The sequence below is a fragment of the Protopterus annectens genome, chromosome 2.part0 (assembly GCF_019279795.1).
Source record: "Protopterus annectens isolate FY-2018-M chromosome 2.part0, PAN1.0, whole genome shotgun sequence".
Taxonomy (NCBI): Eukaryota; Metazoa; Chordata; order Ceratodontiformes; family Protopteridae; genus Protopterus; species Protopterus annectens.
Window position 1 is genome coordinate 1,752,271,931 of NC_056728.1, and position 19,946 is coordinate 1,752,291,876.

The following is a 19,946-nucleotide window of genomic DNA, read 5'->3' on the forward strand; positions in this document are numbered from 1 at the left end:
GCAGGGTCAGTCTGCAGAATCAGAGCTTCTGTGGAGCTTTCTTCAGGTGGGCCTGTTCAGCGATCCTGAAGAGTTGTCCAGCTGTCCTGCTTTGGAGGCCGTATGGAATCATTTGGCTGTACACTCAAAAGCTTGGTACGCCATTACCTTGGATGTTTGGGTGTTAGAGTCCTATCCAAAGGCTATCCAGTTCCATTTTTAGAAGTTCCAAATTTGAATCCCTCACATGTCACCCCATCAGACATGGCAAGCAGGTATTGAGATTCATTTGCTGTTGACAAATTGTGTTATCCAAGAGATCCCGCCAGAGTAGCGAGGATCTGGGTCTCCTCAAGATTCTTATTGGTTCTAAAGAAGAACAAAGGAGCTCAGGCCAATCTTGGATTTGAGTATGGTCAATCCAAGTTCTGGATTGTCATGGTGCATTTCCTATTATCTCTGTTTAAGATGGATGACTGGATGTGCTCAATTAACCTCAAGAATGCATACCACCATATAAAGACAGAGAGGACGTACAGGAGGTTTCTGCACTTCTGGCTGGAATCTGATCATTACCAATTTAGTGAGCTCCCATTTGGTCTCACCACTGGCCTTCTGGTTGTTCACCAAGAGTATGGCAGTTGTAGCAGACTGGCACAGGTTGCAGGGATTTTAGGTCTTTCCTTTCCTGAACCATTGGCTCTTAATCATTCCCTTGAGAGCATCCTTAGTCAGGATCATGGACACCTTACAGCTATGCAGTTTCTTGGGGCTCATGGTCATTTACCAGAAGTAAAGTCTCCATCCTTTTCAGTCCCTAGAATTTGTAGGTTGCCAGTTGGACACCATTTTTCAGATTGCAAAACTTCCATGTTCAGAATTTTGAGTCTTTTGGTTTCAGCAGTCTCTGTGCTTCCGTACAAAAAGCCTCCAGCCTCTTTCCTTCTGAAGCTGATTGGGGAACATGGTAGCTTCTACTGGTTTGGTCCTGCTAGTCGGGTATCACATGAGGGCTCTGCAGTGGACTGCGGCAGTGTAGTAATGTGTAACACATTTGATGGACTTCCCAATAATTCTGATGAAAGTATGTCGAGGTCAGGTGGTGGCTGGTATCTCCCTCTGTATCCAGTGGGAGAGTGTTTGTCTCCCCCACTAGTCATGACAGATGCCTCTCTTTTGGTATGGGAGGATGGTTCAAGAGACTTGGTTCTCTTCCTAGGCCAATCTTCACATCATTGTCTTGGAGTTGAAGGTGGTCCTCCTGGCATAGGCTTTTCTGGATGTTGTCCCCAAGAGTGTGATCCGAGTCCAGGCAGACAGTATGTTGATCATTTAGTATCTGAACAAACTGGGGGGGCAGCACATGATCTACACTCTTTGTCAGGAGACCATGAGGGCCTGTCAGTGGGTGATTTTGTCTCAGCTGTTTCTGATTGCAGTGAGTGGTCCCTGAGTCCGAGACTTGCTGCTCGAATCTTTTGGTGCTGAGCCACTCCTTGTTGCGACCTGTTTGCATCCATGTTTATCTATTTTTGGAGAACCTCCTGGGGTATTACTTGGCTGGGGACTCTGTCCCACAGGTTGAGTCCAGATGGAAAAGTCCGCATCAGATATGAATGTTATGTACTCTCCATGATAGTTCTTTATCTTTTTCCTTCTGGTTTAAACCCGGCCTCCACCTTTCTGTATGGCGAGTCTTATCATAAGATGACCAAGTCAGGGAGGTTGCTTTACCTTGGTGTGGTACCTTGGCATCATTCATTTTAGGATGGTGTTTTGACAGTTGAAGCAGAGAGGGGCAGACTTGATCTGAGGTTCTCTAGGTTGAGTGAGGCATTTTGGCTAGAAGAGAGAGAGCTCTGCCAGCTTGAAGTCTCTGATCTAATAACCCACAGGTTGAACCAGATGGAAAAAGATGACACAGATCTATCATTATGGCGAGTACATAACTTTCAGTTCTTTCTCACCATTGTTGTAAAATTGTTTGCCAGTTTTGGAGAACTAGCATGATGTATAAGCTGACGGTTGTTTTTGCATAATCTGAAACAAGAGTTTTATCTAGTGTTATTACATTTTTTCTATTTCTTGCAGAATGCAGACTCCTATTACAAAGACGAGGTGGATGACTTTCATGACAAGAAGATCAAGGTAATCCTCACTCTTATTTCTCTATCTATTGATGGAGTTATGCTGAATGCCTCAGGTTGTCCTAATGGTAGAAGCCCATCTGCTTATTTTGGCATTCAAACATTTAAGGGGATTCAGTAGAACTTGAGTGTGGACTCCTAATTAATGTGAAATTCTGAAAAGGAATCACAGTACTCCTTTAATCTGTTTTATAATCTTGGAAGATATTTAACAAACACAGCAAATTTTCAATGGGCCAAGAAGATCCTAGAATTGACTCCCTGCTGATGAATGGTAGTAACCTCAGTAACCTTAAGATCGGAAAGAGAATTGAAACTCAAGGAGCTGTATAGCTATCTGCAAGCTTTGAAGGAACATCCCCACACATTGGGTTTATACCATTTAGAGTCCTCTTAGAATCTGCAAAAGAATCTGGGAAATGTAAAGCTTATCCCACCTTCCTTTCTGCTGAGTGGATGAGTGCCCCATACCAGGTACCATGGTCAGGAAGATGCATTTCCTGTAATGCTACAATATCCTGACATAAAGTTGTATAATGTTGGAATAGCCTGGGGCTCTTTGAATTGCTGCAGAGGCTGTTAATATTTCATGAAACAAGGGAAGATGTACCTGCCTTCAAGGGAAATCCTGTGCCACATTTCAATTTCATTGACTTAACCAACACTTGTGTTCCACCATAAAAACAGCCTAAACATATTATCTTGCGTGGTAAAGGAAAAGATCCACCCAAACCAAACAAAAATGTGCACAAGCTTGCTCCTCGTTACAGCTGTTTTACTGAATGCTTTTTAGGGCTGTTGGCTGTCTGCTGCTACACTAGCATACCGTGCTAGATAAAATGGAAGGGGGGGGTTAAAAAGGTAACTCGTATCCTCTAGCATAACAAAGCCACACCTGCAAGCGTGTTACTGTAGAGTGCTGATAGACTCCCCCATTCCCTTCAGCTAGATTGCTTAATGGTACTGGCGTTCAAGAAGTAGCTCAGCTGTCCAAAAATACAGCATGTACCAATCCAGTGGACATCCCTAAGACTTCCTTATAGTAATAAATGGTTGCTCATTTTCATGTTGAAAATTTAGATTCTTAAGATTCTTAGAATTTTCTTCAAACCTCTATTTCAGTTTTTCCACTAAGCCCTAGAAAGAACCCTGCCTGCATTACTGTAATGGAAAAAGAAAACTGTGACAGAAGGGCACAAGGTCCACAGTGATCCTAGGCCACAGTAAAAACAAAGGACTTGGCTTTCAAACCCTTTAAAGTTTTCCTGGACAAAAGGAAAAATGAAATACAGCCACTTAAATCCTTCATGAGACCCACTGTCTAGTAAAGTAGCTATCTAACATGGCAGTCATCACCATTATTAAGTGCAAAGTGCAGGCTAGAAAGGAGAAAACTTTGCACATATGCTTTGCGTACTCCTTAGCAACCAGTTGTGTCCTAAATGACCCCACCACCACCAGATGCACCTTCTACTGTAACAGCAGTATGTAATACAGTTGAGCTAAACTTCTTTTGTACCTACTAAAGAGCAGTTTAATAAAGGGACAAGGTTATGTACAACAAATGAGTTCTGAAGTAATTTATGTTCATTACAAGGGCATTAAGCAGTTAACTTTCACTGCTGCACCCATTGAGTACCAGGATAGGCTGTGGCTCCAACGTGACCCTGAACTGGGTGAAACAGGTTATTGGAGAATGAATGAGTCAAGCGATGTAGCTGCAGTGTGAACATGTTAGCAGTAAAAAAAAAAAAAAAATACAGCCAAGAAGTCCATTGAGCAATGTCTGGGGAGAAAGTGGTAAGTTAGAACCAAACACATATCATACAAATACAGGTGAGCATTACCCAAAGAAACCCTGTTTTGCCTAGGTCACCTAGGCTGAGGCAGGAGAACAGTGTTCTTAAGGTACAGCCTGTAAATGCTGAACAGTTAGCTTGAAAAAGCCAGTAACCAGGACTGCAGATGTTAAAACAACATTAGTGTGTGTCCAGGTGTTAGGGTTGCCACCTTCTCAGATGGCCAAAGTAGGACACGGGGAGGGGCAGATATATGATAAAATAGGTGTGGCTAAAACGTGGGTGGGAGAAATAATGAATTTTGCCAGTGTCTCCTAGTATCCATGAGGTGCTAGATGCTTTGTGGTGCATTTTGGAGCTTTTTTTCCAACCTTTTGGCCCAAATGATGGCGTGAACAGTCATGATTAAGGAAAAAAATATTTCAAGAAATAAAAGTGTTAATGAATGTTTTAGTATTCAAGATCATAACAGTTTCAAATACTTGGACATGAGTCGTAGAGAGGGAATACTAAAGTGTAAAGAAATAACAGGAGATTTCATGCATTGGAGATTTCATGCATTGGAGATTTCATGCATTGGACATGTCATGCACTGGACATGTCATGTATTGCCCAAAAGTGACTAATGCCAGATGTTACCATTTTCATGCTTCACATTACTTACAAATGCATACTGATAGAAAACCTGTTGTTGTTACTCTTCTTATCCCTCTCACACACTTTCTGCCACTCTTATTCTCTCTCCCACTGTTATAGCATAGTCACTTTCTCTTTCCCACTCGTACTGTCCCCCCTCACTCTCCCTCATGTCTAACATTCCCTTTCTTAACATTTCTTTCTCTCTCTGTCACTTTCATACGTGCTTTCTCTCTGTCTGACAACCATTCTCTTTCATACTCTCTCACTCTGTCATATTCTTTCTCTGTCTGCCTCTCTCTACCCTCCCACTCACACTACTTTTGTCTCCTGCTGTGTCTCTCTCCCTCGCTCTCTCTCTCTCCTCCTCCCATGAAACACACGTCATGGCTAAGACTTAAGGATGTCTTGCAGCAGTTGATCCTGATTTGGTCAGCAAAAAATGGAAGATGTTACCAGGAAGTTAAATCTCTAGTTCCCCTCTGTCATGCCCATCCTTTCTTGATCACCCACATCAGCAGTTTCCTTAGTATGACAGCAACAGCTAGCAACCACACCTCTCATCTGCCCCTGATTTTTGTCTCATATTTTTGAAATATCTCTCTTAAATTATTTGATTTTCTGGTAAATTAGTGAATGCTGAGGATTGCAGTCCATAACAACTTCCCAGATATTATAGAGTTTCATACTCATTGCTTAGAAATGCATGTTAATGCAAAGAAATGCTGTTCTGTTAATTTCTTATGTGAATTAGAGTAATTCTAAAAATGGTCTGATTTTTGGGTTGTTGTCCCACAGTATTCTTTACCTCTGACCTTGATGTTTAGTTTGGTTGTTTCAAAAGTAGTAAAATCTTGGCATATACAACCATTAACTTAAAATGAGCTTATATTACAAACTTTTTCCAAGAAAAATCCCATTCTATAATTTAGCGAATAAAATTAATGGCTTTGGGCAAGCCAAAGCAATCCATAACATTTTGTCAACTCCCATAGCAAGGGTGGAAAAAGGCAGGTTGCTGGTACCTGAAAGTCCATTTCTGTTCCCCCTACAATCAGAAAGGCATAATTGTCAGTGGGTTATGACCCCTGAACTGCAGCTTGCTTAAAAGTGCAGCAATAAAGAGATGTCGGTGAGATCCCATAGCATGTCGTATCAATCCTGCCTGCACTGAAAGTATAGCTGTCAATCTCTTACCTCCAGATTTGGTGACACTTTTTAAAATAGTACTGTTAACTTGACATACTGTGTGCTGATCTTTAAAATTAGAAACAGCAGTCAGTTTTCTAGAGAGTGACATCATTGGCTAATCTTATGCCAGTGCTTTACTTTACTCATGCATGTTAACCCTAACCTAGACATTAGGTTAGGAAACCACTTTCTCTAAGGGTATCACTGTTTTCAAAGTTATTTTAATGTTAGAGTTAAGGTATCAGGACACAAAAATTGTTCATTTTCCTTTTTCAAATGTTTGGGTTAGGGAGGTTTTGTTGTTTGAGCTGGTCTGTTTTTGAACTACAGGCATCAATTCACTGTGTTTTGATGCTTGTGCACTTTGTCATATAATCCCTCATTTACAGCAACCAAGAAAGCAACCAAGCATAGACCCTACCACCACTGCATTGACTATCTATCTGCATGCAGAACACTGAAAACAGCCTTCAGTACAATACTGAGAATGGGAGGGAAGGCTCCAGCTAAATTCAAGTAAAATAGTCTTCAGATCCAAAACCCTTGATCCACTGTAGATCCATTCCAATTACCAGGGTCTACTTTAAGGCCTACAACAGCCAAACATCAGTTAAAGTGCTATCTAGTAAACAAGATGGCAGACGAAAAGAAGGAACATATTAGCCATGATGCTCATACAAGAAGAACCAAGTCTGTATCTCACATGAAGTCCCCACACTCAGTACAGTTCAAGTCCCATTACATCTGGAATCCTCCATTTGGTGCATTTTTTCCACAAACCTCTGAATTTCTTGCCACTTGAGATTAGGCTGGGAGGGTCATGGCAAAGAGTGGTAATAAGCCAACTCCTCTTGAGACTGTACATTTTGTCTTTGTCATCAAGACATTACCTCATCCAGGTTTTTGAGCCTTATACTGCTTCCTGTTGTAACGCACGTTTTAGTCTGGTGGGTAGTGCAGGGATCAACTGTTGTCTATTTGTTTTAGGATACTGAGAAGAAGAGGAAAATCCTCATATTTCACAGAAAAGTGATGGTGTATTCTGATTATTTTGTCTTTTGAACTACAATTCTGATGATTCTGTCTTTTGAACTACAGTTTCCCTTTGGACCATGCCACTTCGTAAATAGCTTGTGTCTGAAGGAGAGCAATCTGATCACTACTAAACTGGTGGATTTTGGTGTCGCAGTGCAGTGAGCGCATTCAGTGGCTTGGTTATTTGGGATACCAAAGTCTGAGTGGAAAGCTATTTTGCAGAGAACAAACCATATTTTTACCTTCCATTTCTTCTTGGAGGCTAAATATGCTCAAAATTATTTCTGTGGGTATGGTTGTCCAAGTTTTCTAAATTAAGTAGAAGGACAATATTCTGTTTAACAGAAATTCAACATGAAATTTAGTTTTTTAGACTTGTCTAACATCAATATCTGCTGTTTTTCAGAGCCCTGCTCTTGCTAGCTCATTCAGCTAGAGCACTTTTTATATCAAATATTGCTGCTCACCAAGTCTGAAGAGTTGAAATTGCATTATTTATTTTGGTGATTGCTTTGGATGGGTACTCCCAGATGCATTGCTTGTTTGATATGAATCTTAGGAATGACAAGGCAGAGTCAATCCAGGAGCCATTGACACCTCACCTGTACTCACCTTGATAGGGCACCATCCATTTCAAGAAGGGTGAAACAGGTTAGATCAGGACCAGGGTGAATCTGCGGGTGGCCATCCATTTGTCATGATACATCTTAATGGATGCAAAGGTGGCACTTGAAAGTGTAAAGGTAGTCTATTCCAGAGATGGAGTATATGTTGAGGACTACCTTAAAGCCCTGTCCCTGTACTCAGTCTTCTATGTCCCTGTACTCAATCTCCTACAGACTACTGAGGGGTGACATTTGCATAACCTGTAAGGCATTCTCCAGTCCATTCCTGATGAATCTGCTACACATTCACAAAACACTACTAGAATGACCTGATCTAAGTGTCTAAACCTCATCTGTAACATAAACAAAACATGTTGGAGGGACAGGTATGTAGCTCTGAGATTACCACTTCTCAGGAGCAAGCTTGCCGTTCATGTGAAGCAAAGCTTTTCCCTAAGCATATTCAACCACAGTTTGGATCAGTGGTCGGAAATCACAAATTCACCCCTGGCTTGTTGCCTATGTTCCTTATGGACTGAGGCAGCTTGTAGATGCCATAAGGCACAGGCATACACCAAAGTCATTCTAGTCCATAGATATTGATAGTTGGGAAAATTGGGGCAATGATGGTAGGCTTAAAAAAGATTTAGTGCTGTTAGCCTAGTAACCTCCTATGATCTCATGGTTCTGAATCTGTCCCTTCTGCATGTCCTAGGATGAGGGTTTAAATCTTTAGTTTGAGTATTTGTGGAGGTATAAGAGTTTGAGGAGGGTGTGGTTCTTAATGGCACAGAATGCTAGAGACAGCTTTCTACAGAAGAATGTGTAAGAGACAAGAGTATAGGGACAGAGCTTCATACTTGTTTTGCTAGCTAAAGGTCTTCAGATTGTTTTTTGTTTTTTTTAGGTAGGAGAGCTGATGGACCATAACTCAAAGGCGTCAATAGTAAAATACAAAAGAAGTCCTGATCCTAGTTATTTTTGTTGTCTTGGGGCATAATGCCCTGATTATGACCCAAGTGACCTGAGTTTAACTAGTGGCTGTGGCACCTTCTGGAATTGGCTTGGGAAAAGAGGAATGACTGAACTGTCTGCTTGCCTCTTCCAGGGGGGTGTCCAGTTTCATGAGTAGTAGTGATGCTACTGGTGTTGTGCTAAGGGCCAGTGCTGCAATAGAGGGACATGTTGCCATGTAGGTAGTGGCATTTCCCTCACGGCAACAATGCACACCCATCTATGTACCATCCAATATGCAAGGAATTCTTTATCCTACTTCAACATCTGATGTCACACAACTTTACTTTCTGCCAGCAAATCCAGATTAAGTAGAGGAGATATTATCTCTGCAAAACCTCTGCACAATACTAACAGAGCAAAGGGTCTATATCACTCCAAATTCCAAAAAGCAGCCAGCACCAAGGTGTGTTAAGTACGCCTATACTTTAATGTACATGTATAATTCCTCCAAAATCATACCGGTTTTGGCATTCTAGCCTTCTTCAGTGATTAAACTTCAGTCAAACAAGTACCACTGGTGTGTGTGTGTATATATATATATATATATATATATATATATATATATATATATATTAGTTCTCACATCCTGTTGCATCATTTCCATTTCATTATTAAATCAAAAATTTACATTATTGTTTGTATAGTATCTGTACAGATGGTCATTCAGACCAGGAGAAAAAAGGCCACCCAGCTTGATTATCCAACCCTTCTCTTTTTTTATTTAAAATTGAATGCCAGCCAAGTTTATTGCTTCTGTTCCCCTGGATTTTGTCTATCACCATAAAATACAATTATGGGAGGTACAATGCCTCTACAGAGCATTAGTTAGTCGCTTGTTACATATATCACATAGATGTTCAGACATATGAAAACGTAATGGGCGGGAGGTTTGACCTATGTAAAATATTGAGCAAGTACAAGTGGCTAAATATATAACCCAGTTAGTATTACTATTAGCATAAAATTTAATATTATAAACCCAACTGGTATTTTTGCTGGAAAATTTTAAATAAAAAATTTAAATTAAAAAAAAAAGAAAGAGAGAAGGGTTAGATAATCAAGCTGGGTAGCCTCTTTTCTCATGGTCTGAATGACCATCTTTAAGGATACTATAAAACAATAATGTCTTGACATTTACAATTATTTTTTTTTTAATTTTGATTTAATAATCAAAGGGAAATGATGTAACAGGATGTGAGAAAATATATACATATATATATTTACACATATGTATATGTATATGTATATATATATATATATATATATATATATATATATATATATATATATATATATATATATATACACTTACACACACACACACACACACACACTCTCTCAAGTGATACTTGATTGATTGAAGTTTAATCACTGAAAAAGGCTAGAATGCCAAAACCGGTATGGTTTTGGTGGAATTATACATGTACATTAAACTGTAGGCGTGCTTAACACACCTTGGTGCAGGCTGCTTTTTGGAATTTGGAGTTTGGATTTTGGCAGATTGCATCTGCCATACTTGCGAGAGTGCTTCAGGGTCTATATCACTCCCATTTTTGACAGCTCTTGGGTTAGCTGCAGGAATATTATCAGCCTAGTCCCATTTAGGGAACACTTACACACAGAAGTGGTACACATTTATTTAGGCAGCAAGAAATCTGTTCACTAGAGTCTTACTTGGCATAATGAAAGAGGCTTTGTATTTGGTGCCACATTAAAGCGGAGAGCCTGCTGCTGTCCCAGCACCTTTTGTTTTTGAGAGTTTATTTTATGCATATGTTAAAAGCACAGCTGTCAGCTTTTGTAGCATTCCTCCTTGGGATCTGCATTGTTATCGCACTCAAAGGTTACACTTCCTGGATGTAGTCCACTGCCTGTGTCACCCAGGAGGTCTGTTCCTTCTCCATTATCACTGATCTTTATGGTTGAGAGGCTGACCAGCTGACCTTGCTGCCTTTTGGACTATTTGCTGTTGACAGGTGTGATTTTTTTTTATTTTGGAAGATCCTTGTAGCCATTATCTTTGCCAAGGTAATAGTCGTGCTATGCTGCAAACTTATTCCGCCATTTTGCCTTTTGCCGTGTAGTTGCTGACTGTAAAACCTTCCCTTATCTGGACACAGCCCATGCATTATCCCTGCACTGAGAATTCCTTTTAGTGCCAGTGTGAGAAATGGCTGTAAGAAGCCATCATTCAGGCAGCCATGAGGGTGCTTTGTGCCCTAAGTGGCATAACAGGAATGAGGACATTTGTAATAGCATAACTCCACCTCTGGGCTTGAACTTGTGGTCTGCGTTACTGCAGAGGCCCAAAATGTCTTTCTCATGGGAGTGCACACTTCCTGATACCCTCCTTGATGAACAAAAAGCAGTGGCTTGGTAAGTGTAACCCCCAAACCTAAGGTTGTACATTTGTGTCACTGCCCCTCCTCTGAGGGACTGTGACAGTGAGTGGTTAGTTCATTTCACCCCCTCTCCATGATGGAGCAGGCTATTCTTCCTATACTAACTCCATCAGATGTCCAAGCTGCTATTCAAGGCTGGTCTCCCGGGACATAGTCGGGGCTTAGTTCCAGTGGCATACAGGCATAGACTGTATGCTGCAAGCCTTGACATGCATAGCGAGACATGTACAATTTTCCACAAATTTAGGGTAAGCCTCTGAACCAATCCATTCATTGTAACATACATGGTTTCAGAATTAGATTAAACCAAACTTTCGGCTACCACTGTTCTGTCTTAAACCTCAGAATGAAAAAGATATTGCATTTGTTTGATGTGTAGGGGAAATTAAAGCATTACCCGGAAAGGAGCAAAGACTTGAGACAAATTGACAAGTTTTTGCCTCCTTTATACCTGGTTAACAAATCTGTATCTGAACAATTCTTAGCTAAATGGCTTGCTATTTACTTTGCCTTCTGTTATGACCACCATGCCAAAACACTACAAGGGCAAGTGGAAACATATTTTAGTAGAGCAACTGCTACCATAGCAGTTTTCTTCAATAGGGTGTCATTTCAAAAGATTTGTGAGGCAGCCTTTTGGACCACATTCAACACTTTTGCCAAACATTAGAAAAAAGATATATAGGCTGGTAGCGGGATAATTTGTAGCAACCTCCCAAATGTGAGGGCAGAAACACCTGAGTAGAAAGCTGCTTTGGTATTCTTCCCATGTATAAGGGATTTCACTACAGCAGCAATCCTTCTGATCTGTATAGCACAGTTTTGTGAGTTTACTTTCCTGTAGCAGTAGCTATTCAAATAACTGGTTCTCAGCTGCAGTAGATGCTCCCACCCAGCATAGCCTGTTAGATGGATTTGTTGTTTCTAGGATTAGTTACTGTACCTTTTCAGCTTTTGAGAGACTGGATATTGGGATCCTTCTGCACCTTTTAGGTGCATCCTCCCAGGACACCTGGTTAAGGTTGATAAATCTTTCCTGAAGATGAGGGGAGGACCTAGTACTTCTAAGCTTTGATTGCATGCACAGGACTTTATGGAGGTCATGATTACTTGTGGTATGCAGCTAGAGGCTGTTTGAGTAACATCAAGAAAGTAAACGAGTGTCACTTGGGTGGAATGAAAGGTGCATACCCTTTAGTCAAATGCTTCAATTCACTGTATATTGAAGCAAATTTTGGGGTTTGAGTTAGACTTTTAGGGCTACAGTCAAGGAAGGAATTTTAGCTTTAGGGTTAGAGAAAGAGTTAAGTGACATCTCAGTGAAAATAAAATGTTTCATTGAAGATAATAGAAGCAGATGCATTTCTATTAGTAACCACCTCAGTATGAATCACAACAATACAAACTTTGTTGATTTCATGATAGCCAGTGCAATTTTTCTTAAGGCTGTTATTCGGTTAATAGAGAGCTTGCAAGTTGTTTTTCACATGTAGGTGGGACATTGAGATGGACTAAGAAAGAATGGTGTGGGTGTGGAATGGGACATTGGCTCTTATGTTGTAGCATGATTAAACCAAACTTAAAATGGATGAAGCCTGTGGGTGCAGATGCCTGTCTGGGACATCTGCCCATATACAAGTTTGTTGTGAGTTACAGAGAGTTGAGTTAAAAATGGCAATGTGCATAGTTTTTTGTTTTAAATATGACATATATAATATGACATTGGTCTAAACAGAAACAAAAAGCTGCAATTGCATATACGTTCATCTTACCAAACACTAATGTATGCATGTAATTTGCTAGTTGGCAACATGTATTTAAAAAAAAATGTTTAAAATTTGTAAAGGTAATTGCATCTTAATAGAATGACTACCTTATTAGTCATATCATGGAATGTGAATTGGTTTGTGGGTATTGCCAAGAAGCAGAAATTGAGTTATATTTAGAAGTGTGTAGTGCAATTAACAGTGTCACAGGAGATCCACTTAGAAATGAGTATGTGAATTTGTGAAAGAAAGGATTCCAAAATGGTTATTAACCGAGTATCAGAGCCAAAAGAAAAGAGGGGTAGTAATATTGATTGTGGTAGAGGCTCCAGTAGTGATTTGAAGAGGAAAAGGAGAAGAAAGACATCAGTGGTAATTTTGTGATAATTGTGATGTCTCCACTCTGGGCCAGTAATCAAGAAGCCTGAATACTCACCACTGACACTGGAGAGGGGTGTTCACTTGGAATACAAATGGGTGCACTCAGTATTTCCAGATGCAGACCTCTCTGCATGAAGCACAATTTCCCTTAAGAGCACACAGGGAACACACGCAGCCCGGAGTTTGAGTTTCTCTCTTTCTGTCTCTCCCCAATTCCTCAGTAAGACTCCTCACTGGCACAGCTGCAGAGTTAATTCCTCAACCGAGTGTCCAAGCCAAGTCCTGCACCACACTCTGTGCAACCAGTGCTTCATGTCCCTGTTCCAAGTAGCTGACTCACTCACTCACTCACACTCTCTCTCTCTCTTTCTATATTTCTCTCTCTCTTTGAGATTTAATTTTCACACACACACCCCTAGGAAAGGCTGACACAGATTATCAGCTCAGCCAACTTTGCCCAGACTATAAGGTAGATTCACTGACACTAGTCAGTTACTATAAGGCCCTTTAAAAGGGTACCCAATTATACTTTGTGAAATTAATATTAATAGAAATTGTAATGTTGACCAAACAGCAAGGCTTTCAGGAGTGGCCAGAGTTATCACCAAATAAATGTATGCAAATACTCTCAGAACTTATTTTCTAAAAGGACCAGCCACAATAAGAAGTTTAAAGATATTTAATAATAAATAATAAAATAACATAAAAATATGAAATATCTGTTTACAATAAACACCAGAGTTTCACTCACAGGAAATATTAAAAGTAACCAGCTGGAAAGATTCACACAGTTACAGAAAAACAATACTTCACTACTCTCACTATATTTTCCTAACTGATTTAGAGAATTACTATCCCTGGTGTCTTACTAGAGCAAGGCAAGATGAAGTAGGTGAGTTACCGTTCTATGTCAGGTTTCCAAAACAGAGTGCCGAGTCTCACTGAGAGACTTCTCAGTATAATATCTAAATATTATTTCTGGGATAGCTTACAGAATGACATCACATCTAGTCATCTGATTATGTTTCAAACACCATCACCAACACTAGAATCTGCAGGGATTTTAGCACCTTTGTGTTACAATACATACAGAGTTTTGCCCATCTGCTGCAGCTCCTGGAAGCCATAAAACAATTTCAAAATGTCCACCCTTCCAGAGTAGCAATTAGCTCCCTGCTAGAGGCAATACAGAAGACTTCTTAATACGTGGTTTCCCAGACGTGTTGTCTCTGGCTGCAACCAGAACTGTAAAATAAAATCTTTATGCCCTAATTTAATTTAATCTATTTTTCAAAGTTTGCTGTAGCTGGAGTATGATTGACATTTTCTCTTTCAGTATTCTCTGTTTATATTACATATACTTAAACAGTTATAATAATACATGTGCATTTCTTTGATTTACAGCAGGACATACAGTTGATACATTTTTAACACAAGCAGCTTTACAAATATATTTCCAGTGCAAGCATCTGTTCAAATCAGTTTAATAAATGGCATATAATTCTTTACAAAATTCCAGCTAGCTGTGCTGGCATATGTTACACATCCACTGCCCTACGTTTCCTGGCATAGCTGACAGTACCTCCTATTGTCACAATAATAATGAGTTATTGACAAGGAAGGAGGATTACAATGGTATGCATTTAAATTTCACCTAAAACAGCTATCACAAAGTGAATTATGAGAGAGGTAATTTGGCTTCCACCAGGAAGTATTATTCATTGGTGGGGACTGGACCCTGATGTGCAATAGTGAGGATGTATCAGGAGGGACATTGGTGGGAAAATGTAACTAAAGAGGGTGGATTTCTAGCAAAATATTTGGAATGGAATGTGTGAAATTACTAGCAGTAACCCAGACAGAATTTACATGATGTTCTTCGTCTCACATTGCTGCAGTCATAACCTGTGGGTAGTCCGCTGTCCTCTGTCGGCCCGAATACCAAAGAGTTAGGCTGGCGTCGGTCATGGGCTCCCGGAGCTGACGTCAGTACGTAGTAGTACTTAAGCGCATGACCGACGCCATATCCCCAGTCTTTCTTGCCGCGTGGTCCGAAGCAGAAGCAGCGTTTGCAAGTGCCGTTCGGCGTTCTGAAATTTTCGAGTTTCAGACCGAAGATCAAGTTGGGCTAAGTACCCCGTTGGGGAAAATTTTTGTCTTTTCTTGCCTCAGTTATCCGGATGTCAGAAAAAGTTAATAATTGTATTTCTTGTGGGAAACAGATACCTCATAGGGACTATCATTCTCTCTGTATTCCTTGCTTAGGGCCTGAACACGACGTAGTCGGGTGTCGCTTTTGCGCTAGATTTAATAAGCGCACCATTAAACGCAGATTAGACTGTGCTAGGCTTGTTTTCGGTAAGCGGTGTAACTACAACATGCCGTCGGATCCTCCGACGCCCGCTACCGCAAAAAAGCGAAAAGATAAATCCTTAAGGTCTAAACCGGATGAGTCGTCCGTTGCGGACGCCGGTTCTATGGAATCTACGGTTGAATCTGTGGATCCAGCAGAGGCCTCGGCTGAATCCCAGGGGGAACCTTTACTTTTGCAGGAGTTGGCCTCTCAGGAGTCAGTTCAGGCCGAGGGTGCTTCTCAAGTTTCTGTGGTTCCATCCTTACAAAAGGTTATTAGGCCTTCTACTTCAGTCACAAAAGGCCCTGCTAAGGCTAGACCTAGTTTTTCTGGTACGAGCCACAGCCCTGGTTCTTCGGGCTCTGTTCCCAAAAAGCATATGTTGAAAATGGCAGAGGATTTGATTACTTTGATCAGGGGTTCTATGCCCCCTCCAGAGAAGAGGCCTAGGGTGGAGACAGATTTAGAGGGAATGGAACATTCCTCAGATTTCTCTGAGTCCTCAGCTGAGGATGTTCAGGATTTTCCTCCCTGTTCTGATTCGGATGCAGAGGATTCCTGTCCTTCTGCTTCCCCTCCAGAGGATTTTTCCTTTTCTGAAACCTTGCATTCCACGAGGGAGCATTTCAAGTGGGAAGGTCAGGATTTTTCAGATTCTCGTAAGAGGCTTAGGGAATTTTTGTTTTTGCCACAACATAGACCTTTGGCTATTCCCCCTGTTTTAGATGTTGTTCAGGATGTTTTTTCTGAAGCTACCCTTAATCCTGATTCTTTACCCCCTGCCCCTGTCAAGCCAGACAGGTATTACAGAGTGCCAGAGGCACATAAATATTTGTATAAGAGCCCTAGAGCTGACCCGGAAACTATTAGTCAAGGGCCTAAGGGGGTCAGGGCTTCTGTGGTTAAGAATCCAGTTCCTTTGGATAAAGATTCTAGAGTGTTGGATAGGTGGGGTAAAAAAGTGTACACCTCTTCTACGTTAGCTATGAGGGCTTTAAATTGCCAATTCCATATGCTGAAATATCAGAACTTTTTGTTAGGTCAATTGAAATCTAAGGTAGATGCTTTATCTGAGGGTATAGAGTGTAAAGAATTACAGGACCTGGTTCATGCTTCAGATCAAGTTGGTAAACATTCCTTGCAGTGTGGCTTCGATGCCCTTCAGGCCTCTTCCAGGGTAGCTGCTACTGGTTCAGTTATTCAGAGACATGCCTGGCTTAAGGATCAAAATTTGTCAGAGCATGTTAAAGCTCGGATTTTGGATGCTCCCTTCAATCTGAAGTTCTTTTTGGTTCCCCTGTGGAGTCAGTTTTGAAAAAAATGGAAGACAAAGCTAAGTCTATGCAGACAGTTAAGGAATTCTTGCAAGGGCAGCCCCCTAAGTTTAGCAGGAATTGGCCTGCAAGAGGATGGTCTTACCCTTCTTCAGATTTTCAGTCTAAGGGCAGGTCTAGATGTGGTAGGGGTAGGGCTCACGCTCAGGGTTCTTTTAGACCCAGGACTTGGAGTTCTCCTGCACAATCTTCTGGTGAGGGCAGGGGTCAGCCTTTTCGTAAACAGACCCAATGACTTATATCTCCAGCTGCCAGATCCTTCCTTTCTGGCAGCCTCCTCTGGGAGGAAAGTTGGCACTTTTCAAACAAAATTGGCATTTGGTCACCCAGGACAGATGGGTGTTGGACATAATAAATCAAGGCTACAAGTTTTATTTCCACACTTTTCCCCCTTTCAAAGGCATGCCAGATGTCCCTCCTCAGCAAAGGCTGGAGGCTCAGGAACAAATTTCTTTGCTTTTACAGATGGTGGCAATCCAGGTGGTACCTCCGTCAGAAGAAGGCCTAGGGTTTTATTCTCGACTATTCCTAGTGCCAAAGAAAGGAAATACTTGGAGGCCAATTCTGGATTTGTCCATTCTCAATACATACCTAGACATTCCAAAGTTCAAGTTGTTAACTTTACAGCAACTTCTGCCCCTGATAGGCAAAGATCACTGGATGGTAACTTTGGATCTCAAAGAGGCTTATCTTCACATTCCTATCAGGCCCAGCTGCAGGAGATTCCTGCGTTTTCGGGCTGGCACTTCTCATTATCAGTTCTCTGCATTGCCCTTTGGTTTATCTACTGCGCCCAGGGTGTTCACAAAGGTTCTGGCTCCTGTAATAGCTTTCTTAAGACTGAGGGGAATACAAATTTATCCTTATCTGGACGATTGCCTGATTCTAGCTCAGGACAAAGACAAGTTACTTCTACAGCTACAGTATGTAATGGCAGTTTTAAGGTGCCTAGGGTATTCTGTGAACGAAACAAAGTCCAGTCTAGTACCCTCTCAGGACATGTGCTTTCTGGGTGTGAGACTGAATACAGCCTCTCAGATGGCTTTTCTGACCCCGGACAAACAAAGAACTCTTCCTCTATACTTCCAGCGATTATCAGTACTGTCCAGGCTGACTGCAAGGACAGTCCTTCAAGCCTTGGGGTTCATGGCATCTTGCATTCTGGTACTTCCCAATGCCAAACTGCATATGAGGAAGCTACAATGGTATCTCAAAAGTGTATGGACTCAACACTGCCACGATTTGGACACTGTCATTCCGATAATACCTTGCATCCAGAAGGAATTCTTGTGGTGGGCACAGGAATGTCACCTAAACAAGGGACTCTCTGTGACTCGACCAGAGGCAAGTCAGATCTTAATGACGGATGCCTCGGACCTGGCTTGGGGAGCACACTTCAATGGGAAATGGATTCAAGACACGTGGCCTCCCAAACTACAGCATTTGCATATCAACATGAAGGAGATGTTAGCAGTCTAGTATGCCCTGCTGGCTTTCAGGGGCCTACTTCAGCCAGGACAGGTGTTGATACAAACAGACAACACTACAGTCATGTGGTACATCAACAAGCAGGGGGGGACCCAATCTTATCCTCTTTGCAGACAAGCTATGATATTGTGGGAGACTGCTCTGGGTTTGCACATCACTCTTCAAGCAAGGTTTCTGCCAGGAGCACAGAACTCCCTAGCAGATGTATTGAGCAGACAAATTGTGGATCCCCACGAATGGAAATTGGATCCTCAGGTATTTCAACAGTTGACAGTGGCTTGGGGAACTCCAGACATAGATCTGTTCGCTTCTCCTCTGAATTTCCAACTGCCAAAATTTTGCACAAAGATGTTTCACCCAAAAGCTTGGAAAGTGGATGCTCTATCTTTCAGTTGGAACAACCTTCACGTCTATGCTTTTCCTCCTCTGCCTCTCCTTACCAAGGTTCTCTTGAAGGTCAGGCGGGACAAGCCTTGCATGATCTTAATAGCACCAGATTGGCCACAACAGCACTGGTATCCTCTGCTGAGGAGTTTAATTCAGGAGCCTCCTTGGCCTTTGCCACAGCTTCCTCACTTGTTGTCCCAGTCAAACAGTCATTTGCTCAATGTCAGGGTGCTGTCCCTGCATCTAACGGCCTGGCGTATTCTGTTTTAGAGCCTGTGGGTTCTCAACTTCCTCAACAGGTTTTAGATGTCATTTTGGAAGCTAGGCGGCCCAGCACTAGAAAAGTTTATGCTGATAAATTTTTCTTTGGAGCACAACAAAGGACTTTGATGTCTCGGTTCCTAATTTGAGTTTTACACTACAGTACCTTACTGAGTTACTAGACAAGGGTTTGTCATTTTCCTCTGTGAAAGTTCATGCTGCAGCCATTTCTGCTCACTATGATTGTGACCCTCCTTTATTTTCTCACCCTTTGTTTAAGCAATTTCTTAGAGGGGCAAAAAATATAAGACCCCCACGTAGAGCTCCTACTCCTTCCTGGGATCTCAATTTTGTGTTGGAGAAGCTTACTTTGCCTCCTTTTGAACCTGCAGCTACGTCTGAATTGAAGTTTTTGTCTTGGAAGACTGCTTTTTTGTTGGCCATTACTTCTGCTAGAAGGGTATCTGAATTGCAGGCTCTCATGGCAGTTGAACCCTTTTTAATATTCCATAAGGATAGAGTTTCTTTGCGTACTAACCCTACATTCATGCCAAAAGTGATTTCTAATGTGGCCTTGAACCAGTCTATCCATTTGCCTACCTTTTTTGCTGATCCCCAAAATAAGGGGGAAAAAATATTGCATTCTTTGGATGTTCTTCATCTCACATTGCTGCAGTCCTTACACTTGGGTAGTCCACTGTCCTCGGTCGGCCCGAATATCAAAGTATAAGGCTGACGTCGGTCAAGGCGCATTAGACTGACATCAGGACGTCAGGGTACAAATGCGCATGACCGACGTCATATCCTCAGTCTTTTTTGCCGCATGGTCCGATGCAGAAGCAGCGTTGCAAGTGCCGTTCGGCGTTCTGAAATTTTTCGAATTCGGAGTTTCAGACCGAGTCAAAGTTGGCTAAGTACCCGTTGGGAATATTTTAGTTTTTTCTTGCCTCAGTGGTTTACCGGATGTCAGAAAAAGTGAATAACTGTATTTCTTGTGGGAAACAGATACCGCATAGCGATTATCATACTTTGTGTATTCCTTGTTTAGGGCCTGAGCACGACGTTGTGGGGTGTCGCTTTTGTGCTAGATTCAATAAGCGCACTATTAAGAGGAGGTTAGATTGTGCCAGGTTAGTCTTCGGGAAGCGGTGCAATTATAATATGC

The 19,946-nt window shown here is 41.5% G+C and overlaps 1 protein-coding gene across 1 annotated transcript in view; it reads left to right on the forward strand.

The window, feature by feature from the left end:
* Positions 1-447: 447 nt before the first annotated feature.
* Positions 448-19,946, forward strand: part of UTP3 (UTP3 small subunit processome component) — a 656,101-nt gene continuing 636,602 nt past the window's right edge. Inside the window, exons 1-2 of the mRNA XM_044060443.1 lie at positions 448-1,158; positions 2,071-2,127. Coding sequence (XP_043916378.1) covers positions 448-1,158; positions 2,071-2,127 — 768 coding nt within the window. The remainder of the gene's footprint in view (positions 1,159-2,070; positions 2,128-19,946) is intronic.